The sequence below is a fragment of the Pan troglodytes genome, chromosome 16 (genome assembly GCF_028858775.2).
Source record: "Pan troglodytes isolate AG18354 chromosome 16, NHGRI_mPanTro3-v2.0_pri, whole genome shotgun sequence".
NCBI lineage: Eukaryota > Metazoa > Chordata > Mammalia > Primates > Hominidae > Pan > Pan troglodytes.
This window is the reverse complement of record NC_072414.2, coordinates 28,622,501-28,648,904: the sequence shown is the minus strand read 5'-3', so window position 1 is coordinate 28,648,904 and position 26,404 is coordinate 28,622,501. Positions and strand designations below refer to the sequence as shown.

The window sequence follows — 26,404 nt, the reverse complement described above, 5'->3', positions numbered from 1 at the left end:
CAGTGCCTTTGGTTATGGTGAGCAAAACCCTAGCCTGTAGTTAATTTTCTGCAGGGAGAGGGAGATTTTTTATTTTGCTGTCCTGTATGTTATCCTGTCCGGCATTGCTACCCTACACTCACAATGTGATTCTCATGAGTGGGCAGTAACGTGACCCCAAATCACCCCGCCACAGGGCTGGACACAGACTAGCTGATCAGATCCCTTTCTGATATATATATCTGATATATATATATATATATATTTATTTATTTATTTATTTATTTGAGACAGGGTCTTACTCTATTGCCCAGGCTGGAGTGCAGAGGTGCCATCATGGCTCACTGCAGCCTTGATCTCCCAGGCTCAAGCAATTCTCCCATCTCAGCCTCCCCAGTAGCTGGGACAACAGGCATGCACCACCACACCTGGCTGTTTTTTATTTTTTGTAGAGTGGACGTTGGGGGAGTGGCGGGGAGTCTTGCTATGTTGCCCAGTCTGGTCTCAAACTCCTGGGCTCAAGCAATCCTCCCACCTCAGCCTCCCAAAGTGCTGGGATTACAGGTATGAGCCACTGCACCCGGCCCTTTCTGAGATTTGTTATGTGGCAAAAGAGAATCACTGACTTTGCTCCGGGATTATAAACTCTAAGGTTTAAAAAAACTGGGAATCACCAGCAATCATCTTTGTGACCTTGTGAGCTAAGAATAAAGCCAACACAGAAAAGAGCAGAACCCAAAAAGGACAAAAGATATTAATGATATTGTTTGCCTTCTGGATCCTATTAAGAGACACAGCAGAAGCAAATCTCTCCTCTGGACTTCCCCAGTGTATATTTAAGCCAATAAGTTCTCCTTTTCTGTGTATATAATCTAGTTTGATTGGATTTCTGCCACTTACAACCAAAATAGTTCCAATAAATCATTAGTGACCCAAAAGCAGATGACCCGTGGACATGAGCTAACTACCAAGAGCAGTGGTGAGGGAGGGCCGGGAGCAGGAAGCACACCATCGTAAGTGGTCACAACAACCTTTCTTCAAAGTTCCAGGGAGCTGAATCTCAAATTCAGCCGATAAGAAAACAAACATCCAGAAAGCATTTCATCTTCCAGCAGCATATGCATTTATGGTCCTTTTCTCAGTGCCAGGGAGAAGCGTGCACAAGCACATTCAATAAGGGGAGTAAGTAAGAAAGTCTCTCACCATGACAATCTCTTCAGAAAGGGGAGAACAGAGCCCAAATCCCCCACCTCCCATCCTCAATTTCATGTTCCTGTTACTCTAAAAACAGCATCATATTTTTAACCTTCGGATAGACAAGCATTTAAATGGTGGATTCCTTATGAAATACCCAGCCATCTCCATTCCCTTCAGCCTACATAATCGTATGTTTCATTTCTGGTCTCTTACTCTCTGCCGCTGACATCTGCGTGTACACACAATCTTGGTATTCTAAATCTCATCTGCTCCTGCTGCCTGTCCTTCACCTGAAGTCATAATCCCCTGTTTGTCACATGATAATCACCTCCCCAGCAGAGTATTATTGCTTCAGGTGAGGAATAAAGCAGCAGGGGCAGATGAACTCTTAGAAACAAAGATCCTAATTTCTTACGGCAAGGGACATCCTTCACTAAGCCTATTTGGCTTTACAGATTATACTCTCTCAGAGTCCCACAGAGTAATACACGAATGCTACACAAGCACCCCTGTAAAATTTGCTGGTTTGTCCAAACATGGGGGCGAGGGTGAGGCAGGGGCACAGCAAATGCCTCCCAGGTGTCACTCAAAATAATTGTTAGCATCTACTAACAGGGAAACATTCACTGGAAAGAATAAAATATCTCCAGAACCATTCTTATTAGGCCAAACTTAACAAGAATTTGCACCAGACAGTGGCTGTGGCAGTCGCTAACGGAAGTCCCTCCAACCTGGAGATATGCCAACCCATAAAAGATGGATGGTTTATCTTCAGTCTTTTGTATGAGCTCTTTCATATTTTAGCTAACAGGGCAAACTGTCTTGTTGTCTTTGCATTGTCACTATTTTCTTTTCCTTTCCTGTCTTTTTGTCCAAAGCTGCTAAAAAAACACAAAAAAAACCACAGCAAAATATGGTCTCATTAATCACTTGAGAAATACTAGTTAACACATCTCTACCAGTAGATAAAATACATTTTCTATTTTGTCTGCTAAGAGTGAACGCTTAGCAGAGGTAATGGGATGATCACAATGCTTATGGTTCAATTTAAAGTTGAGGAGTTTTTTGTGCAGCTAAGCCTAGGAGTAGGCAGCAAGTTCGTCACACCTTTTGAGACTTTAAATGCTCATATCTATCTATCTATCTATCTATCTATCTATCTATCTACCTACCTACCTACCTATTTTAGTTAGAGACAGGGTCTCACTCTGTCACCCAAGCTGGAATGCAGTGGAATGACCACAGTTCACTGTAATCTTGAACTCCAAGGCTTAAGTGATCCTCCCACTTTGGCCTCCCAAGTAGCTGGTACTACAGGTGCCTACCACCACAAAATTTTAAAAAATTTTGTGTAGAGACAAGATCTCCCTATATTGCCCAGGCTGGTCTTGAATCCTGGCCTCATGTGATCCTCCTGCCTCAGCCTCCCAAAGTACTGAGATACGGCCAAAAAATATTAATTCTAAATTAATTATCCTTGGAAAGAACTGCTAACATGTACTGAAACTTATCTTCAATTTTCCCAGAAGGCTCCACGTTTGCATCAACTTAAAAAAAAAAAAAAGTTTGGTTCTTTAAGATTCTTAATGGTGTCTGCCCACAGCAGGCTTAAGAGTAGTTAGCTACTGGCAATAGAGCCAACCTTATGAGCTCAACTGGCCATCCTAGATATATACTGTGGCAGGAAGGTCCCGGTGAGAAAGAACAAATGAATAAGTAAAATTCCATCACTATTTCAGGAAAAAGCAGCTCATGAAGCAGCAGCATTTTCTTCATTCATAGAGGATAGTGACTGATGTTGAGTATAATCTGTACCTTTCTTTGAAAGGTTTAATGAAAGTAGCCTAACAGCCTTGAGTTTTTATTTTCATTATCGAGACAATCATGTGAGCACCTACTAAGTGAGATGCATTCTCACTGGATTCTCACTGGATCAGAGAGAAAACTGCATTCTCATTGGATCACACATGCAATACGGTGCTTGACTATGAGCACTGGGAGCACAGAGTGCTTACAATCAATCACTTTGTACTAACTAGTGTAGTTCCTGGCATGCAGAGAACACAACAAAAGTTAATTGAAAAGAATGAATAAATAATGAAGGGCAGAATTACATGGACTCTCAGAAACTGCTAGAAATTATCTGTGTTCATTGGTAGCTTGTCTCCCTACTGGACCATAACCCCATGAAAGCAGACACTTCATCTGACTTATCTAGTGTCTAAAACAATATCCAACTTAGTAACTTATTTGTGGAATAAATGAATAAATATGCACATGAAAAATGTTTTCTAGTTGGAGAAACTAAAGTCATTTATTCAACTTTGACCTGTCTTAATACAATATACTTATGTGTGGAAGTACAAATTGGATAAGTTTAAAAGATAGGATGAACTCGTATCAGTACATTCAAATCTTCAATGATAAGAACACTTCTGTTTTTCTTTCCTATAGTTCCTGGCTAAATCTTGTGCCATAACAACGGTTCAGGATGTAGTTATGAACCAAGGACATTTAAGAAAGAATTAGTAATTTACTTTTATTTTTCCCTTCAATTGGTAAGACGAAAGATAAAATATGCATTTTATAAAACAAATATAGAGCACAATGTGTGGCAAATTTAGAATGGGGTAAAATATTTTAGGGAAAGTCATAATTCTTAAATTAAGAAGGGTTAATATATTAAAAGATGAGAATATTTGTCTTTTGAATGTAGTCCAAATTAGAAGCCAACAGAGAGAGAGAGAGATTTTACTTCAGCTTAGCAAAGGATCAAAATAAATTAAACACGTTTGCAACATCTCTGCAACAAAATTCAAGGTGTACACATGTAAACAAGAAAGAATAAGATTAGTGGTCTGTTTATTTACCAATATTTTTTCCATAGTTGGCTTTAAAATGATCTGTCTAAATTTACCTGTCACAACACTTTAAATCTAATTAATCTCTGTGAAGGGGTATTTATAAGGTAAAAGGACAACAGCCCCATAACAATATTTCATACAAAGCTTTCAATTTTCATTTTTCAACCACAAACATATGTTAATTCAGTGCTACATTAAAAATACAAAGAATTAACAACTTCTTTATAGGTTGATGAGGAAATGCTTTAAAACAGGACTCAGGTTGCATAAACTTCCTATATTTCATTTATTTTTAAAAATCAATTAAATATCCTGTTTGAGTATGCTTCCATAAAATAATTACCTCTAGATTCTACAGCACGGAGGAACAGATGAGACCCATCAATTTCAAGTTCCCTTTCTGTACTTGTTTGCAACTAGAGATGATCCCCAGACCACATTTTTACATTGCTTTTGTCAGCCATGGTGAATCTAATTTAACACGTTCAAGTTCAAGTAAGTTGAGGACTAGGACTAAGTTTAGCCCACATCTACAATCTTTGCTTTTTTTTCCCAGCTGGGACTGGCTAGTTCTCAAGAAGGAAGCAGAGAAAAGTTAGGCCAAACAAAAAAATGGGGCTGAAGGCCTGACTGTCCACAGGCTGATGGTGCCCAGAGAGTGATGCTAAGCAGCTCTGACAATGATGCTGCTTAGTTGGTGGCTTAAAACAAAACAAAACAAAAAATAGACTTGGCCATGACATACAGGCCTCTATCTGAGTAATCAATGTGATCGGATGTTTCACAATACTATCAGAACTACCTGGTTCCAAAACATATCTCATAGTGTCACTCATTCCAACTGGTTCTGAACTATTACGTATTTTCCTTTTGATTAGACTTTTAAAAGGTGATTTCTTCCAACTTTACCATCTTTCCATAGGCTGAACAATTCAACTGTCCCCATATGAAAAACCTTGCTGCTTCTACATACTGAAATTTAATTTAGTGACTTGAGAACACTTGCTTAATTAATCAACTTTATTTAACCCTAACTAGGGAATATTTATGATATCTCCAAGCTTCAAATTAAAACAATCTTATAATACATTCGATTTTATTCTACAGTTTATTAATAAAAACATTGAACATTAAGATTTGGAATAGATTCTTTGTAGGACTTTATTAAACATCTCTTCCTTACTTGACATTTCTCTGCATTTGGTTTTTCTTGGCCAATTCTTTGCCCATTTTGGAAAGAAACTTATGTAATCCAATGTTGTTCTATTTTTTGTGTATGTCCTAAAATAAACATCATGCAGACTCTTCAATATCTACATAAAACAGATCTGTATAATAATAAAATGACTTGTATGAAACCTTTACAAATTACCATATTTAAAGTGGAGAAGAGAAATTAATTCATTGTAGAGTGCTTTATGGTTTCTGTGATCACTTATTATGCGTATAGTCCTTTGAGGCTTAATTTCTAATGCTTAAGAGATGTTGAAAGAAATAATCTGTAATACACAAACACATGAATACATGTGGGATTTTTAAAAAATCATAATAAATCCATGATGCCAATGAATGTTTGGCATGAAAATAATAAAGGCTTAATATTTTGCTTTCAAGTAAAAGTACTACCCAGTTCCATATATGAGACAAATATACCCAACATGAATTTTTCTAACTGTTCTTTTTAATATATAACACATTTTATAGACAATATTTCTTTTGTTTCCTTTTCTCATAAGGGCTAGATTATGGTTAATATCTCATGACACCAAAAGTAATACTGCAACAGATATTAAAGCATTTTTTCAGCCACTTATTCTATAAAATATTAATTGCAAGCTTGTGCATGTGCTGTATATATAGGAGATTAGGTAACTGAGTTCCTGCTCAGTTCCAAATCAATAAAAGATAATATGCACAGCATCAATCATCATTCACTCTTCCTTTAGTGGAAGATTTTTAAAATATATATTTAAGCACTCAGGGAGACAACACAAGCTAGAGAAGATGTGTGAATAATACTTACCTAGGAAGGACAGGTTTTTCTCTAGAAGCAAGTCTCTCAGCAGGACCTCATGCTCATGACCAATGGCACTGGGAAGTTTCAGTTAAGGGGGTAACACAGGCAGAATTATACCAGCAGGAAAATGCTAATACCAGGTCTATACTTTGAGCAGCCATTTTCACCCTTAGTCCACATCTTGGAGGAATGAAATCTCTACACACATCCCCTCATTTAAATAATTTGATAGAATTTTTCTATAATTTTTTAAAACTTTTTTTTTTAATAGAGACAGGGTCCTGCTCTGTTGCCCAGGCTGGAGAGCAGTGGCACAATCATAGCTCATTATAACCTTGAACTCCTGGGCTCAAGCAATCCTCCCACCTCAGCCTCCTGGGCAGCAGGGACTACAGGGGTGTACCACCCACCATGCCTGGGTAATATTTTTTTTTTTTTTTTTTTTTTTTTTTTTTTAGAAATGGAATCGCACTATGTTGCTCAGGCTGGTCTCAAACTCCTAGGCTCAAGTGATTCTCCGACCTCAGCCTCCCAAAATGCTGGGATTACAGGCATGAGCCACTGTGTCCAGCTTTTTCTATAATTTTTATATATATTTTGGCAAACAAAGATTTGTAAATGGATGTGTGCTTGTATTTTGAAAAGAAGGAGAGTCATTTTAAATGTACTTTAATCTGTGTTAAAAATCTTCCAATTCAGCTGGGCAAGGTGGCTTGCGCCTATAACCCCAGCCACTCTGGAGGCCGAGGTGGAAGGATCACTTGAGGCCAGTTGGGTAAGGTAGCAAGGCTCCCGCTCTTAAAAAAAATTCTAAAAAAAATTTTAAATTAAAATCCCTCAACTCAATTTAGCATACATTTATTAAGCACTTAATAGGTACAGTAAAGAATACTAGGCAGTCTTTGCCCTAGAAGAATTCCTAATCTTAGAGAGTTCTGTAAATCTTCTGTGAATTCACATTTGTCATCAGGCCAACATTTAGAAACTTCTTTGTTTCACTTCCAGTCGACTGTTGTTGAACTTTTGCCACTGGCAAGCCAAACAAGTAACTTGTTAAGAATATATGTAATCTGCAGGAAAGACATCTTAGTAAAGAGTTGTGGGTTAGGGTGTGGGTACAGAGGCTGTTTCAAGAGTCTTTTTCTCGTGTGTGTATGCGTATGAATGTACATGTATCTAAATAGATATACATATGAATATATATTTTTTCAGTGCTTACTATGTGGTAGGCACTGTGTTAAGTGCCTTTAGGATGTTATTTTATCCTCATAATTACAATCCTTATTTTATAGATGAGAAAACCGAGGCCTAGAAGGAACCTGCACAGGGCATATAGTTAATGAGTGGCAAATAAGATAACAACAAGATCCCTGTCAAGTCTATGTTTATGACCTCCATATAGCTTCTCAAAAAGTATTAAAATTATGGAATAATAATTGATAATAGCTAATATTTCTTAAATATAATGTATGAAGACTTTGTACTAAATACTTTGAGATACCATCTTATAATAGCCACACAAGTAGATACTATTATTAGTCCCCCGCCTCTTTTTTTTTTTGAGATGGACTCTTGGTCTTGCCCAGGCTGGAGTGCAGTGGCACAATCTCAGCTCACTGCAACCTCTGTCTCCTGGGTTCAAGCAATTCTTCGGCCTCAGCCTCCAGAGTAGCTGGAATTACAGGTGCCTGTGACCACGCCCAGCTAATTTTTGTGTTTTTAGTACAGATGGAGTTTTACCATGTAGGCCACGCTGGTCTCAAACTCCTAACTTCAAGTGATCTGCCCATCTCAGCCTCCCAAAGTGCTGAAATTACAGGTGTGAGCCACTGCACCCAGCCTTTTAGTCACATTTTTACAATTAAGGAAAGTAAGGTTCAGGGAGGCTGGGGAATTTGCTGAAGGTCCCATGGCTGGTAAATAATGAAATCAGGAGCAGAACATGGAAGTGCTGTGTATTTTCCAAACAGATGAGATTGCCCAAAGTCTGAAAAGGAGTGTTATCCTAGTCTAGTATTTCAACTGACTCAAAAGCATTTGCATTTGGTAATAATTATGTGAATCATTACCTTCATTGTCCTTTTCACTGATAACGTCAACCTGGTCACGTCACTCCCTGGCTTACCAGAGAAGCTGATTCTGATCATGCACTGCACGAGTTCAACTTAAATAAAACTTCTATGTTATTTATTTAAAAAAAATTCCTAGAGAATTATCTTGCATTTTACCAATACATACAGGTGAATACGGTTTAAATCTTAGAATTCAAGAGATGTGGCCATTTATGTTCCAGCAAAACATGCCCTAAGTCATCATTATTGCCTTTTCCTCCAGTTGTCCCTTGCCCTCCAAGGCACATGGCTGTGCTTTTTAAATTTCTAAAGAGAAACAAAATAAAGGAACACATTTTTAAATCACAAAATTTCACAAATTTTCAGAGTCCATTGAAGACATTTGATGAATAATTCTCAATGGTCTCTCATTACTAGGGGCATCCCACACTTTAGAACTAAATTATTTACTTCTACTCCACATAAATGTGCTCTCATTTTTATTGTTGTAAATTATTTACATCTAAAATGTTGAATCATGAAACTGAGGTTTCTGATGGTACAGAAATGAAACCCACAGCATTTGAAGCTTCCTGCATCATTACCTTTCCTTGCTTCACAGTTTATGCTTTTGTCTAATAGCTGTGTCCTGGAGTCACACTTTGGAAAGTTGAGGTGGCTGATTTCTCACATTTTTTCCTTGGTGAGTATAAGCTGTGGTGGGAAAGGTGTAGGTGGGCATGGCTGCATAGGAAAAAATACAGTAGATAACAACAAAAAAAAAGAGAAAGCACAATGATGATGTATATACTCTTTGCTAACTGTGCTTTCTGTGATGTCTTACTAGTAAATGACCAATTTACTTTATTCTACTTACACAAACATAACATTTTCATAAGGCACTAAGAAGGTTTAGCACCTATCTTATTTACTGAATGTGTGCTTTCTTTCTCACAACATGATGTAATTTACTGAGAGTAAGCAATGTAAATATTACTAAACTAACAGAAAAATAAACAGCACATTTACTCACATGGAAAAACAATAATTTTTATTCAGTGTGAAATAAAATAATTATGCTCATCAGTCTAGGAAACATCTATGCAAGTGCATTTATACATTATATGAAACTGCTACTACTTCAATGCAGAGACAACATCAGTTTCTCTGCAAACTTCCCAGCCTGTTTTATTTTGCATGACAAAAGCAATCACCAATTTGAAATTTTGGAAAGATATGTTTCTTAATTATGCTTTGCTTGATATAAACATATATGAAATGCAAAGTCTAGAAAATAAAACTTATAAAATCTGTAGTTTTACTGGCAACAGACATACTGAAACTGCAAAAATTATAACCTAGTCGGTGAATGTAATTTATAGACATATGTCATTATCTTTATCAATTGAAATCATGTACTACATTAAATTCTACTGGCAATAACACAACCAAAAAAGGAAAGTGAATGATGGCAAAAATGTAAGGAAAATACTCCAGACAGAATTTATAATGCTGTATAAGCAAAAACACTTAGACTTTATCTATAATAATACCTATTATTGATGTATGGCAGTGACCATGGGCAAAACTTGTAAATAACCTCACAAGCCATTTTCTTCACCAGCAATACAGCAATCTAGTTTCCCGTAAGCATCTCAACTATTACTGAAAAATAGCCTCCTGGCATTTACAAAGCAGTTGACTTCATACTTTAGTCCGTGCATACATAATTAGATAGTTATATTTAAAATCAATATGCAATCCTTCAAAAGACATTATGCTTTTAAAACCTTAACTTTAAATTGATTTTTAACTATTTTATGTGCTTTAAAATTAACATGTAATTCAACCCCAGATACTCTGAGATGGTGTTAGTTGTTATATGAGTGTGCTAAACTTTCTCAGTGTTAGCAACATAAGGTTGGTACTCCTACAGTTTCTAACACTATCATTAATTTTATACTGAATATAGAAGTACAATTTCACTTTGGTTTAATAAAAAGGTGAGCTTGGGATAATGCTGTGTGTTTTTACTAATTTAAGCTAGACTGGAGAAACAGACTTGGAGGAGAAATACATAAAGGGCTGTATCTTCAATACTGAATATTCTTGTAAGAGGGCTCTGTTCAAAGGTTATTCATCAAAGATTAACTTTACTTATATAGGCATGATTTTCTTATTAAAAATGTTACGACTCTAAGCCTTTGTGAAAGAAGGTGGAATACAAACACATACATGTACACGATTTGACTAGCAGGAGTTTCCAACAAAAAGCCTCCTAACTAGTAATTACTGAGTCACAATTCATCACAGTGCCATCCATGCTAACAAAATCCATACCAGGAGGAACATGTTTATATTATTAAGAGGGGTGAAATTCATGGACTCGGATAGAAATTATTCTCATAAAAATTACTCATTATTTACCATTTAAATAGCATCTTTGAGGATTATCAAAAACCTTGCTATTGCCACAGTACTACTAAATTTATTGATTAATAATGTCCTACTTTATGTAGTTACTGTCTGTTCAATCTTGTTTTAAAAAGTGAACATTAACTCTTTAGTAATCTCAATGTCTTTAATGAAAAGTGACTGGACATCTGTTTTCACAACCTTAAATGTATTCCAGGAGGAAAAATTAACTTGATTTCTCTAAAAATGTTTATTAGGAATCCAAATGCCGGCTCAGATTGTAATCAGCATTTAAGCAATAAGAATCTGTTGCCTTTAAAATGTGATGTCTCTGGAAGCATTTTAATCACAACCTCCTTTAACTCCAGGCTCTAAATTTATTCTTGTAAATTCAACAAAATTTGGCTCATTTTAAATGGAAATTTGTTATATTTTTAAAAAATGTTTACTGGGATGGGTAGATACATTCCAAGACATTACGTTACCTGCCTAATGACTCTGTGCCTGTAAACTCATTGAAAACCAGGTAGTTTGAAATAAGCATGTGAATGTGTAACTGCTGAACTGACATCTTCCTGTGGTCTATCTGATATTTCTTAAGCTGTAGAAAAGAATGGTCTGTAGTGACCCTCCAGTTGATTGAATGTAAAATAGAAGAGTATGAAATGTGTTTTGTGAAGCAGAACTTTATGTCAGGTTAAAGCTAGACACATCTCTACTGAGTCTGAGCTCGTCAATTGCGCACCTAAAATTTTATGGGAAAGGATACTGCTTGATGCAGTCCACTAGTGGTCCATAACAGCAGTCGTTCACAATGCACTGCAGAGAAATAAGAAAAGGGGTCTGGGGTGGGGCGACTACAAAAACTATTACAGTAAACAATATCCTAAAAGCAGTAATTACTTTTCTTCCCCCACCCCCCGCCAAAAAAGGAAAGCTATCAAAAGGCGGTTCAGATTTAATCACAGAAAACAAAAATTGCATGCTTTTTATTCACTATAAAAGCAAGCTATTAAAAACTGAAATGCTCTTCTCGCAAATACTGCATTGCCATTTATGGTGCACCCTGACCTCAGTGATAGTTTATGATGACAGTAATTAAATGAGGTTTAAAATCCTTTACTCTGCTAGGCAGATAACAGCATTGCCACTGAAAATAGACAGCTGTGATTAATACCTGATAGACCTGATTTGCTAGAACTCCATCTGGAATCTGAGAAGGGTCCCGTAGCATACTATTTATAACAGACTTGGAGGCTGTAGAAGAAAAGAGATGAACTGTTAGCAGATAGTCAACATACTTTTAATGCAACATGAGGAGTGACATTTACCTACATATACACAAACCATGAAAACAAAAATATGACTGGCATTAATCATTTTTTCCTTTTTCTATAATCTAACAGAAGCTTTTAATTAGACCATTTTGCCAAGTTTATAAGCCACACTGCCAGATTTGATGATGACCTAATTTTTCCAAGGTAAATTAACAAGTACAGACCTAAAGCATATGTCTCTTCTGTAGATAAATAAGCTTCCGAAAAGCCCATTTGGGGTAAAAAAAAAAAAAAAAAATCAGAAAATATTTACCTTTTGCAGGTAGTTATTTTATAACCAAGCATATGTATATGAAGAGTTTAATGAAGACAGGTCAGATCTGAAGTCTTTGAATCTGACCTGTCTTCACTAAACTCTTCATATACATATGCTTTAATTATATCAATTAAAATGGCTTTCAGCCATGAAAGAATCTTCTAAGTCTAAACCTTTCCAAAATAATTCTCATCAACTGCCATAAAATCCTATGTCCATTCCACAAGTGAGGAAAGTAGGTAAAACTGACTGAATTGAGAGAATCTTAAATAAGGAAAATATATACAGAGAGAGAGACACACACACACAAGTTTTCCACCCAAAATATGCCTCAACTTGCAAATTAAGTTGAACCCCAAGGGAACTGCTATAGAAGAAGAGGGGGCACTAAGGGAGGCATCTGATGAAGGTGCTATAGCAAGTGACATCCTTTGGAAAGCAAGGTAGGAGATCCTGACCTCGCTGCTCACTAGGCATGTGGCAGCCACAGTAGCCAGAATTCCTTTTAATGCATGGGAGAAGGGCAGGTCTCTAGGCTGAAGCTAAGTCAGGTGTTGCCTAGGTATCGATTATTTCAAGGCCTCCAGTGGAATTATTCACCACAATTTAGCAAAATGGCTTATGGTCTGATCCACACAAGCACAAATTAAAATGCATACTGAATAATTATCTAATTATCATCATTCAAGTTCTGAGATAATTTCGGGTCTAATTTGTTTTCTTTTAAGATTATGTTCTTTATCAAGCTCTATACTATAAGAACACTGATACATAAGACAAATGTTAGTGGCCAGGCGCGGTGGCTCACGTCTGTAATCCCAGCACTTTGGGAGGCCGAGGCGGGTGGATCATGAGGCCAGGAGATCGAGACCATCCTGGCTAACAAGGTGAAACCCCATCTCTACTAAAAATGCAAAAAATTAGCCGGGCGTGTTGGCGGGCGCCTGTAGTCCCAGCTACTCGGGAGGCTGAGGCAGGAGAATGGCGTGAACCCGGGAGGTGGAGGTTGCAGTGAGCAGTGATCGAGCCACTGCACTCCAGCCTGGGCAACGGAGCGAGACTCCGTCTCAAAAAAAAAAAAAAGAAAAAATGTTAGTAAATACTGTGGAAATAAATAAGGAAATTACATCTCATTCACTTAAAAATAGTATTGGGTCTGCAAAGAAAAAATGAAGCACGATTATTTTAATTACTGCCCACTCTTAGTCATATAACTACATGCTTATAGCAACACTTATGTACTTAGCCATTTGTGAACACATGTTTGCACTGCAGGTGAAAAGGTCATATGGAATCTCCAAAAGAGCATCACCCAGCTATCCTATCCAGCCCTATCTCTACAACTGGCTCTGCAACCTTGGCAAGTTACATAGCTTCCCAAGTTTAATGCCCATTGCTATCTGTAGAAAGTGAAAATATTATTTAAGCTGACTACCGAAATAAAGTGTTCTTGTGTGGTCTCTAGAGAAAACAGCTAAAGCAGTATTTTGCTAAGTTTAAGTAATAGTAAGAATCAAATCAAACTTAGGGATTTACTTCATACAAACCATAGGGTTGGACTCAATTATTTCTGAAAGCAATTACCACTGATAAGTGGTAAAAATATCGGGAATAGGAAACAATGAATCATCCTCTTATAAAAGAAAAGATTACAGCAGCAATAGTATTAAAAAAATAATGTGCCTGGGAAACTCAGTATTCCCAACCTAATTCTAAGGCCTGGCCAGTCAGAGGGGACCAAAGCAGTTGTCCATACCTTTCATCACCTTCTAGAGGGAACTCTCTCTGGTCTGCCACTCGAGTCACCACATGGTAATGGCAGACACATTCTTTTATGTTGCCCATAATGCCAGCAGAGGCTTAAGAAAATAGTAGCACCTTCTCTGTATGGACCCCAGTCATGGTACATTCCAACTCTCATGAACCCATGTGAGGAAGAGATCACTAATATGTAAGTGGCCATGACTAAGAACGCTATCCTATAAAAATTACAGATCTCATATCAAACTATATGCAAACTCCTCGCTAAAATAATAAAGGCTGTTTTTTAAAAAAAGAAAAGGGACAATACTCTGTGACATAAGAAAAGTAGGTCATTTATTTTCAGCCAAAAAAGGGAAATATCAAAAGAAAAAATAAACTGATGACATAATTTTCCTCACAATATAAATTTTAGAACAGTGGTATGCTTATCAGGATTAAGAATCATAGGCAATAAACTTTTTTTTTAAAGTCTGAATATGTTGAATAAACACTATTCAAATGAAAGGAAACTTGCCAGAGGAAGTCAGTTGTTTTAAATGGAATAACAGTAAAAAGTATACATTGAGTCCACATTCATTTTAACCTCAACAAAATGTCTTTTCTCTTCTTGCAACCCACCACTTTTTAGAGCAACAGAGAAACTTCCTCTAGGAAGTGACTGCCTGTGCTGCGGACCCAGGATGTATCTGCCAAACACACACAGCTCTTTCCACTCAGGCTTCATGAAAGTATGTTGGTGTCTCAAATCAAGCCAGAGAATGTAAACCTACTTTTACACACAGATTCTGAAGCTTAGGAACTGCCATCTCAAAGAAATGAATAATAACATCAACCAGATAAGTAAATGCGATTGGACAACCTTGTCATGGCCAGGGCTAAGAGGCCTCAAGAAAGCCTGTGTCTTTTATGGAAGCTGTTCCTAGACCACCTCTGGCCAATTTGCATCTGGCTTTTTTAACCACACATGGACAGGATTCCTATTCTCCTCAACCTTTGGTAGAGGCATTCATTCTGTTGATTTCACACTTTGCCTCTGCCACTCCAGGATTACAACGAACAGGATTACAATTTTCTACAAAGTATGTATAAAGCAGGAATGTATGAGTCACTGGAGCTAGATTCACAAGAATAGGAGAGACTTGGTACCTGTTAAAGCAATGCCTGGACTAAGGCACAATGCCTAAGATTATGAACTTTTTGTTGTGAAGTATTTTTAACATAAAGAACTAATATATAATAAACATCTGTGCACTCACCACCCTGACCTAACTTCTACGTCTGCAATAAATTTGCTTTAGATAGTCTCATATTAATTTGTATAAGCTTTTTTTTTTTTTAATTTCTCAGTCTTGCTAGAGGTTGGTTTTACTAATATTTTCATAAGACCAAATGTTGGCTCTGTCGATCCTCTTTACTGTACCATTTCTTCTAATTTCATTGAATTTATCCTTTTTCATCATTATTTCCTTGTTCCCACTTTGAGTTTGCCACATTACTTTTACTATTTTTATAAAATTCATTTTCAATTTTTTATTTTAAAATATACTTTTCAAGGCTATAATTTTTCCCCTAAATTTTGCTTTAGCTACATGCCACAGTTTTGTTATCATTCATTTATAGTTTACACTTTCCATTATTTCATCTTTGACCCATAAGTTATTTAAAAACATGGATTTCTGCTGCTTCTTATTTGTGATGTTTATATTAATATGGTTTGTTTTACTTTCTTTGTGTTTTTATACGTGATCAATTTTTGTTAATGTTTTATATGTCTTCAAAAAACTGAAGTTCCTATTTTTGAGCTGCAAGGTTCAGATATGTCTAGTACGTTAAGATTTTAATGGTATTATCCAAATCTTCTGTATCCTTGTTATTTTTTTTCAACTACACATGAAATAATCATCTACTACTACTGTGGAGTTGTCAGTTTCTCCTTATAATTCTGCCAATGCTTGCTTTCTGTATTTGGAGACTATACTGTTGGGTGCCTGCACTCTCAGTTGTTATACACAGAATTCTTGGTAAGTATGTCTTTTGGCAAAGTCAAGACTTTCTTTAACTCTAATAAAGGTTTTCTCTTAAATTTAATGTTACCTAGTGGTAATATTTCTGCAACACTTTTCTTTTGGATAGGATCTGCCTCCCTCACATATCTAGTGTTCCATTTCTTTTTATTGTTGTTATTAGTTTTTTATTTTCTAATGTTAATTTTTATTGTACTAATTTCCCCATTTCTTTACTTTGAACTTTATTGTGTCATTATGTCTTACGAGTGATTCATAAATAGTATTTTGTTGGATTTTCTAAAATCAAATTTGACAATCTAAGCTTTTTTAAAAATGTGAATTTAACCCATTTACATTCATTACAACTGATACATTCAGGCTTATTTTTACTCTCTTATTTTCTGTGTTCTGCTAATCATTCTCTTTCTTTCTCCTCTTTTCTCCCTACCTTCTAGTTAATTAAGTTTTCTTTATTCCCTTATTACCCTTTATTCCCTTGGATATAATACATTCTACACTGATTTCTCCTTCCATCCCTCCCTCCCTCCCTCCCTTCCTTCTATTCTCTTGGAAATAACATTCTACATTGATTTGTCCCTCCCTTCCTTTCCTCCCTTTCCTTCCTTCCTATCTTTTCCTTCCTTCCTTCCTTTTCTTCCTTCCTTCCCTCCTTTTCTTCCTTCCTTCCCTCTCTCCCTCCCTCTCTCTCTCCCACCCTCCCTCCATCTTTCCTCCCTTTCCTCCCCTCACTCCCTCCCTCCCTCTCTCCCTCCCTCCGTCCTTCTGTCTGTCCCTCTGTCCCTCTGCCCTCCATCCCTCTGTCCCTCCCTTCTCTCTCTCTCTTTCTTTCTTGTATTTTTTTTTAGTAGAGATGGGGTTTCACTATGTTGCCAGGCTGGTCTCGAACTCCTGGGCTCAAGTGATTCACCTGCCTCGGCCTCTGAAAGTGCTGAGATTACAAGCATGAGCTACCGTGCCTGGCCTCTATGATGATTTCTTTTTCTTTTTTTTTTTCTTTTATTATTATACTTTAAGTTTTAGGGTACATGTGCACATTGTGCAGCTTAGTTACATATGTATACATGTGCCACGCTGGTGCGCTGCACCCACTAACTCGTCATCTAGCATTAGGTATATCTCCCAATGCTATCCCTCCCCAGCCCCCCACCCCACCACAGTCCCCAGAGTGTGATGTTCCCCTTCCTGTGTCCATGTGATCTCATTGTTCAATTCCCACCTATGAGTGAGAATATGCGGTGTTTGGTTTTTTGTTCTTGCGATAGTTTACTGAGAATGATGATTTCCAATTTCATCCATGTCCCTACAAAGGACATGAACTCATCATTTTTTATGGCTGCATAGTATTCCATGGTGTATATGTGCCACATTTTCTTAATCCAGTCTATCATTGTTGGACATTTGGGTTGGTTCCAAGTCTTTGCTATTGTGAATGGTGCCGCAATAAACATATGTGTGTATGTGTCTTTATAGCAGCATGATTTATAGTCCTTTCGGTATATGCCCAGTAATGGGATGGCTGGGTCAAATGGTATTTCTAGTTCTAGATCCCTGAGGAATCGCCACACTGACTTCCACAATGGGTGAACTAGTTTACAGTCCCACCAACAGTGTAAAAGTGTTCCTATTTCTCCACATCCTCTCCAGCACCTGTTGTTTCCTGACTTTTTAATGATTGCCATTCTAACTGGTGTGAGATGGTATCTCATTGTGGTTTTGATTTGCATTTCTCTGATGGCCAGTGATGGTGAGCATTTTTTCATGTGTTTTTTGGCTGCATAAATGTCTTCTTTTGAGAAGTGTCTGTTCATGTCCTTTGCCCACTTTTTGATGGGGTTGTTTGTTTTTTTCTTGTAAATTTGTTTGAGTTCATTGTAGATTCTGGATATTAGCCCTTTGTCAGATGAGTAGGTTGCAAAAATTTTCTCCCATTTTGTAGGTTGCCTGTTCACTCTGATGGTAGTTTCTTTTGCTGTACAGAAGCTCTTTAGTTTAATTAGATCCCATTTGTCAATTTTGTGTTTTGTTGCCATTGCTTTTGGTGTTTTAGACATGACCACATACTTGGAAGTAAAGCTCTCCTCAGCAAATGCAAAAGAACAGAAATTATAAAAAACTATCTCTCAGACCACAGTGCAATCAAACTAGAACTCAGGATTAAGAATCTCACTCAAAACTGCTCAACTACCTGGAAACTGAACAACCTGCTCCTGAATGACTACTGGGTACATAACGAAATGAAGGCAGAAATAAAGATGTTCTTTGAAACCAATGAGAATAAAGACACAACATACCACAATCTCTGGGACGCATTCAAAGCAGTGTGTAGAGGGAAATTTATAGCACTAAATGCCCACAAGAGAAAGCAGGAAAGATCCAAAATTGACACCCTAACATCACAATTGAAAGAACTAGAAAAGCAAGAGCAAACACATTCAAAAGCTAGCAGAAGGCAAGAAATAACTAAAATCAGAGCAGAACTGAAGGAAATAGAGACACAAAAAACCCTTCAAAAAATTAATGAATCCAGGAGCTGGTTTTTTGAAAGGATCAACAAAATAGATAGACCGCTAGTAAGACTAATAAAGAAAAAAAGAGAGAAGAATCAAATAGACACAATAAAAAATGATAAAGGGGATATCACCACCGATCCCACAGAAATACAAACTACCATCAGAGAATACTACAAACTCCTCTACGCAAATAAACTAGAAAATCTAGAAGAAATGGATAAATTCCTCGACACATACACTCTCCCAAGACTAAACCAGGAAGAAGTTGAATCTCTGAATAGACCAATAACAGGATCTGAAATTGTGGCAATAATCAATAGCTTACCAACCAAAAAGAGTCCAGGACCAGATGGATTCACAGCCGAATTCCACCAGAGGTACAAGCAGGAGCTGGTACCATTCCTTCTGAAACTATTCCAATCAATAGAAAAAGAGGGAATCCTCCCTAACTCATTTTATGAGTTATGAGTTCTGATACCAAAGCCTGGCAGAGACACAACCAAAAAAGAGAATTTTAGACCAATCAATATCCTTGATGAACATTGATGCAAAAATCCTCAAAAAACACTGGCAAAACGAATCCAGCAGCACATCAAAAAGCTTATCCACCATGATCAAGTGGGCTTCATCCTTGGGATGCAAGTCTGGTTCAATATACACAAATCAATACATGTAATCCAGCATATAAACAGAGCCAAAGACAAAAACCACATGATTATCTCACTAGATGCAGAAAAGGCCTTTGACAAAATTCAACAACCCTTCATGCTAAAAACTCTCAATAAATTAGGTATTGATGGGACATATTTCAAAATAATAAGAGCTATCTATGACAAACCCACAGCCAATATCATACTGAATGGGCAAAAACTGGAAGCATTCCCTTTGAAAACTGGCACAAGACAGGGATGCCCTCTCTCACCACTCCTATTCAACATAGTGTTGGAAGTTTTGGCCAGGGCAATTAGGCAGGGGAAGGAAATAAAGGGTATTCAATTAGGAAAAGAGGAAGTCAAATTGTCCCTGTTTGCAGATGACATGATTGTATATCTAGAAAACCCCATTGTCTCAGCCCAAAATCTCCTTAAGCTGATAAGCAACTTCAGCAAAGTCTCAGGATACAAAATCAATGTACAAAAATCACAAGCATTCTTATATACCAACAACAGACAGAGAGCCAAATCATGAGTGAACTCCCATTCACAATTGCTTCAAAGAGAATAAAATACCTAGGAATCCAGCTTACAAGGGATGTGAAGGACCTCTTCAAGGAGAACTACAAACCACTGCTCAAGGAAATAAAAGAGGATACAAACAAATGGAAGAACATTCCATGCTCATGGGTAGGAAGAATCAATATCGTGAAAATGGCCATACTGCCCAAGGTAATTTACAGATTCAATGCCATCCCCATCAAGCTACCAATGCCTTTCTTCACAGAATTGGAAAAAACTACTTTAAAGTTCATATGGAACCAAAAAAGAGCCCACATCACCAAGTCAATCCTAAGCCAAAAGAACAAAGCTGGAGGCATCACACTACCTGACTTCAAACTATACTACAAGGCTACAGTAACCAAAACAGCATGGTACTGGTACCAAAACAGAGATATAGATCAACGGAACAGAACAGAGCCCTCAGAAATAACACCGCATATCTACAACTATCTGATCTTTGACAAACCTGAGAAAAACAAGCAATGGGGAAAGGATTCCCTATTTAATAAATGGTGCTGGGAAAACTGGCTAGCCATATGTAGAAAGCTGAAACTGGATCCCTTCCTTACACCTTATACAAAAATCAATTCAAGATGGATTAAAGACTTAAACGTTAGACCTAAAACCATAAAAACCCTAGAAGAAAACCTAGGCAATACCATTCAGGACATAGGCATGATGATTTCTTTAGTAGTTCTCTCAAAGAATGTTTAAACTGAAACAATATCTAATCTTTATCAGTAACATCTTTGTTGTTTTACATATAAATAAATTGAAACACATTCACTCCAATCAGGAAGCCTCCCTCTAATACATCACTCAGCTAATGAGCTTCTCAATGACTGTTACTTCAAAGTCTATCTGTTCTTTTTTTACACAATTCTATCAGCCTCCCATGTTATGGTGTCTGTTATTTTTGTTCAACAATCTTGTTTGTAATACAACTTCCCAATTAGTCTCTATGGTGTTAAATTTTATGTGTCAACTTGACTGGGCGATGGGGTACCCAGATATTTGGTCAAACATCATTCTTTTCTTTCTTTTTTTTTTTTTTTTTGGCAGGTTCTTGCTCAGTTGCCTAGGATGGAGTGCAGTGGTGTGATCTCAACTTACTGCAGCCTCAACCTTCCAGGCTCAATATACCCTCCCACCTCAGTCTCCCTGGTAGCTGGGACTACAAGTGCATGCCACCACAACCCCAGCTAATTTTTGTATTTTTTTTTGTAGAGACAGGTTTCTCCATGAGGTCCTGAACTCTTGGGCTGAAGCAATCCACCTGCCTCACCTTCCCAAAGTGCTGAAATTACAGGTATGTGTGACCTTGCCCAGCCCAAACATCATTTTGGGTGCATCTGTGAGGGTATTTCTGGATGACATTAAAATTTGAATGTAAACTGGGTAAAACAAATTGCCCTCCCTAATGTGGGTGGGCCTTATGCAATCCATTGAAAGACTGACTAGAACTAAAAGGCTGAATAAGACAGAATTCTTTCTGCCTTGGAGCTGAAACATTAGTTTGCTTCCTGTCTGTGAACTCTAACTGAAACCTTGGCTCTTCCTGTGTCTCAAGCCTGCTGGCCTTCAGACTGGAACTACAACCACTGGCTCTTCTCATTCTCAGGCCTTTAGCCTGGAACTGGGACTACACTATCAGTTCTCCTGGGTCTCCAGCTTGCCAACTGTAACTCGAGGCTTATCAGACTCTATAATTCTATAAATCAATTACACACACACACACACACACACATACACACACCCCTCCTATTGGTTCTGTTTCTCTGGAGAACTCTAAGAGTTGATTTCCATTTTTTTAAACACTCAACGTTTATTTAAATTTATCAACACATTTGCCGTATTTCCTTTTTCAGCATTGCTTCTTGAATCCCATTCTCTGCTTTTGGGTTTAATATCCTTGTTACTGAAGCATTTCATTTATTAGTTCTTTCATCTGAAATCCGTGAGCAGTAAAAATGTTTTAGTCTTGCCTTATGTAAAAATATCTGTACTTAGTTCTCACTCTTGAATAATAATAAAACATAGTATACAATTACAGGTTAAGGGTCATTTTAATTCAACTCTGGAGATTCTACTCTCTCGGGATCTACCGTTACTTATAAGCACTCTAATGTCAGTCTAAAACTAATCCCTATATATGTAATTTGTCTTTTTATCTCTGATTACTTTTAATATTTTGACATTCAATGGTTTCATCACTGTGTGCCTAGATGTGGCTATTTGTATTTAGTCTGCTTGGAATTAGTCGTTTCATGAAGCTAAGAATATATGCCTTTAACCAATTTGAAAAATTCCAAGTCATTACAGCTTTGTCCTCTATTCTCTCCTCTGAAACTGGTATTAGACATCTGTTAGAAGATCTTATTCTATCCTCTATGTCTCCTACTCTCACAAAGTGTTTGTATTTCCCCTCTCTTCATCCTTGTGTTATATTAAGGATGCTTTCCTTAGAGTCACCCTAGAATTCACTAAATTTTCTTGTAATCTAATTCTTCTAATTTTCTCCTAATCTTTTTGTCTAATACATCACTCAGCTAATGAGCTTCTCAATGACTGTTATTTCATTTCTACATTTTATTTTTTAAAAATCTGCTTTCTTACAAAATTCTATACCTTTATTTATTCAGTTATTTTTATTTACTCAGTTTATATATATATGCAAATATATAAAATGTTTAGATTTTATACTTTATATACTTTGTTTTATAGTTTATAGTGTCATTTCCTTATCTCTAGTTCATGGTATTCTATTTTTCTTTCTTTCTCTTTCTCTGTCCACTTCTCCATGGTAATTGGTCTCCTCCATTGGCTTGTAAATTTTTATTGGGAGCTTATTTTCAGCAAGAATTGTTTGACCTGCACTGTAGAATTAACCATGACAATGTAGTTTCATGTTTAGTTTTGCAAAGACCAGTTTTATTGTTAATTTCTTTGCTTGGCCTTTCTGCAGTAAACAGGAGCATAAATTTGGACCCAAACCCACAAATAGTGCTGACTTATTTCTAATTTCTATTTGTTCTCTCAATACTGCACAACCCAAGGCCACATCCACCAAGCAAGCTTCCTTGCCATTTTCTCCAAGAAAGTAGAGTTTTTCTAGTCCTTTTTATATGGTTTGAGCTATACATGGAAGCTCAATTCCAGCTCTTAGTTGCATATCTGTCCCTCTGGGGAGTTCAAAACCCAAGCCCAGCCCCTCGTGTCTATATCTGAAGTTAGCAATTTCTGTAGATCATTCTGAATACAGGTTCTTTCTCCATTTCTGACACCCAAAGATTTTACTTCTCTTGTTTATACCTAGTCACATATCTTTTAAAGTTTTAAAAATTTTGTCTATCATTTCTATCTTTTTCATGGAAATATGGCCCACTAACAAAAGCTCACTCTGCCATGTTGTTGAAATTTTTGAAGGCCCTTTAGTAATAAGTTCAGGGGAATACTTATTTACTTTTTTGTTTGTTAACTTTTTTGGAGCCAGAGTTATAAAACTATATTTAAAAAGATCCTTCTAAGAAGTTGGACTCCCAAACAACAGAAAGAAGGGCAAGTGACAGGCATACGGACAGGATGGGGAGTGGAATCACCTAAACTACTACTAAGGACCTGCCTACTGTTATGGCATCTGGGAAGCCAGGGAAAAGGGAGAATGGTCATTGGTGGCTATAAAATGCATTGTTATCCTGATTCCTCCAACAGCTGCCATGATGTCTCAGGCCAAAGCACTGTGCTAATCATCAAGCTTGGGAAAGAAGACAACTTGTTTCTGTGGATGTGAGAATCAGTTCTATTAGATTCTCAAATATAACCCTCCGTTTTTTGGGTAGAGTGCTTTAAACAATTTCTCAACATGCTCATTATTTGGCAATTTGGCCTTGGCTCAGTGGAGACAATTTGCTCTTCCTGTGGTCTCCACTGGGGTGCATCACCTGGGTGCTGAAGGATTCACTTTGGTGGCGGCTCTCTTGCATGTCTGCCATGTGGGTGAGGGGCCCTGGCTTTCTGACACAAGACTTAGAGAAGTAAGGCTTCCCTAAGGTCTGTTTGGGCTTCTCCTTGAAAAGGTGGTGGGTTCTAAGAGCAAGCATCCCCAGATAATGATGCATAAGTTTAAGGCCTCTTATGATCTAGACTTGAAAGTCATATAACAGGACAAATATTTTTATTTACATCTTCCTCAAAAGAAGAAAAATATGTCTTCCTTAAAAAAAGGTAAACTAGGAAAGACATGCAGAATAACACTTTCAAACAGAGAGGCAGTAAGGATAAGCGGTTATGAGCAGAGTCTAGAATCAGACAGACTTGGTTCGAGGCCTGGCTCTTCCAGCTACTAGTCATGTTATCTTAACAAGTTAATGTTGACACCTCTCGGTATCCTTGTTTGTAAAAGAGAATAACATTGGTGCTTACCTTGCAGGGCTGTTGTGAAGATGAAATAAAATAACACACTGTTATGCACTTGGGCTGTTTGAGACTTGGGATGTTATAGTTGATTTGATGAGATGTTTATAAAGTCAGGGCCCTGTTCTTGTCAAGTATATACTGCCATAGGCTTGAGAGACAGCCAGAAGTCAATCTATTCAACAGGCAAAATTTGCCAATGCCAGATTGATACTCCCATCTTACATCCCCACACCCCCACCCCAGCCCATACACACATACACACTCTTTTGTGGCACTCAGTGCACAATCCATTACTAAAAGTGGGCTTGAGAAAGAACTAGGTAGAAGTCCTTTCTACTTCTGTGTGTATTAGGTGAATGTGTTGTCACTCTTGGAAAGTTTGTTATTTAAGTCTTGTCTATAACCACATAATAGAATTTTCCCCCAGCTAAGGGCATTTCAAGTATTAGCAACCAAGCAAGTAAAGACTTTCCCAAGAATAACTAATATCACATCCATTTTTATAGCTCTTGCTTTCCTTAGCATGAGGTCAGAGAAGTAGCCAGCTACTGCTAGAAGAAACTGAGGCAAACAAGCAGGTGAAACATTTGTGCTCTCAAGACCCCGAAAGTCCTGCCTACTGCAAAGAATGCCTTTTGATTAGGCTGCACTTGAACTAAAACAAAAACAAGACCATATATAGTTGGGATCTCGAATAGGTTTAAGCAAGATAGGGGAACTAGTACGGACTGACTGTGTACTGGATGGCAGCAGTCAGAGAGAAGAAAGGATGTGTGAAGGAAGGACAGACATAGGGATAAAGATGAGAAGGAAAAGTCATGCACAGTCAGAGCTGTGGTGTGAGAGCCTAGTTCTCTCCCCACTTAAAACACACACACAGACTCTGCAACTGAAAAGCTGGATGGATATGGAAACTGCTGCTGGCAATACTCCCAAGGTACACCAGGAGCTTTGCCTCTTCATGTGGCTGCCCCAGGGGCTGAACTCCAAGACAGCAAAGCCTAAATACCAATTAGTATTTCATCTTTTCTTCCAATGATGGTTTAACGCCTTTGGATATCATGGTCACTAAAGTCCCAAGCTACATCTCCACAGGGGTTGACCTGCCAGTGTCTTTCCTGAACAATTTCCATATTGCCAGTGGCCTGCAGGAGCCTACTTGCCCTTGCAGTTGGAACTACTCCTCAAGAATTCTAAGCACTAGCCCACTGGCTCTCCCACTGCATAAAAGTGAAATCTAAAGCAGTTTGATCCCATTTGACAATCTGAATAAGAAATATCTTTTAACATTAGGGAATCTTATAGGGACAAATTAAATTATTCTCTCCAACTAGCACATAATCATGTAAGAAATAACTTAGACTAGAGCTATCAAATATAAAAGTATTATGTAAGGACAAGAGGAAGATATCTCCAAAGCATGAGTGTTCAGACTGATCGGAACCTTGTCTCAGGCAACTTGCAGCCTTATAGCCGCTATATGCCACCAATCCTTATCCAACAAGCACACATTCAACAAACATTGAGAAAGCACCTGGTTAATGCTATGAATATACTTAATTCTTCTCCACACTCACACACACACATCTTCCAAATCTGGAATTTTTTTTCCTGACTTTCCTTTGGCTAAAACTTTGAGGCCTGGTTCAATGTTTACCTCCTCCATTAAAGCCTTCTCTTATTTTTTTCCAATCCACTTGCCTTCCTCTCCCTCATATTGCGGAATGGAGAGAACTCATATTGTGTATCAATCATCGGGCAGTTGATTAAATGTCACTTTGTCAACTGATGACAAGAGATTGATCAGGATGCTGAAATTTTAAATCATGCCACATTAAAAAGGTGTCAATATTTTGTTAATATTGTCTTTAAGTATCTGGGGGTTTTCACATGGAAGAAGATTGAGGCTCATCATGTGGTCACCCCTAAGAGGATAAGAAAGAAATCTCACAAGTTTATTATTGGTGGTGAGGCTACAGGGTTTCAGATTTCAAGCTTGGATTTATGTGGCCCTTATTTAGTCTACACAGATGATTCTTAACCTTTTCTTTTATTCATTAGGACCCACCTCAGAAGACTTCTTATTTTTTCTTAATTGCTCCCCCCATGAAATTTTAATGCCACAGATATGCTGCATATCTGTTTACACAATCTCACCCCCTTTGAGAATGCATGGTTCACATGGAGGATTAAGGAATTGTTTTTGTCAGGGTATTTGGCAAGCTGCTTAAAAGCAGAAATGCTTATTTGTTACCACTCCAAAGCCGCTTTGCACAAAATAGCTACTCAACAAATTGCTGAATAAATACATTTATGAACACACTGCCAAAGGAAAGAGAAGACTACTCTTTCTC

At 37.5% G+C, this 26,404-nt stretch overlaps 1 protein-coding gene across 18 annotated transcripts in view; it reads right to left on the bottom strand.

The window, feature by feature from the left end:
- The window catches only part of CDIN1 (CDAN1 interacting nuclease 1), a 234,067-nt gene that overhangs the window by 106,618 nt on the left and 101,045 nt on the right, over positions 1-26,404 (bottom strand). For 14 of the 18 annotated variants that reach the window (XR_008539534.2, XM_024349115.3, XM_063794701.1 and 11 more), the window contains 3 exons: positions 11,701-11,780; positions 11,293-11,342; positions 6,064-6,131 (listed from right to left, as the gene is read on the bottom strand). The exons of the other annotated variants lie outside the window; for them this stretch is intronic. Coding sequence is in view for 13 of the 14 variants with exons in the window: in XM_024349115.3 (XP_024204883.2) it covers positions 6,064-6,131; positions 11,293-11,342; positions 11,701-11,780 (198 nt within the window). In the remaining variant the exon portion in view is untranslated. The remainder of the gene's footprint in view (positions 1-6,063; positions 6,132-11,292; positions 11,343-11,700; positions 11,781-26,404) is intronic. 18 annotated transcript variants of the gene reach the window in all.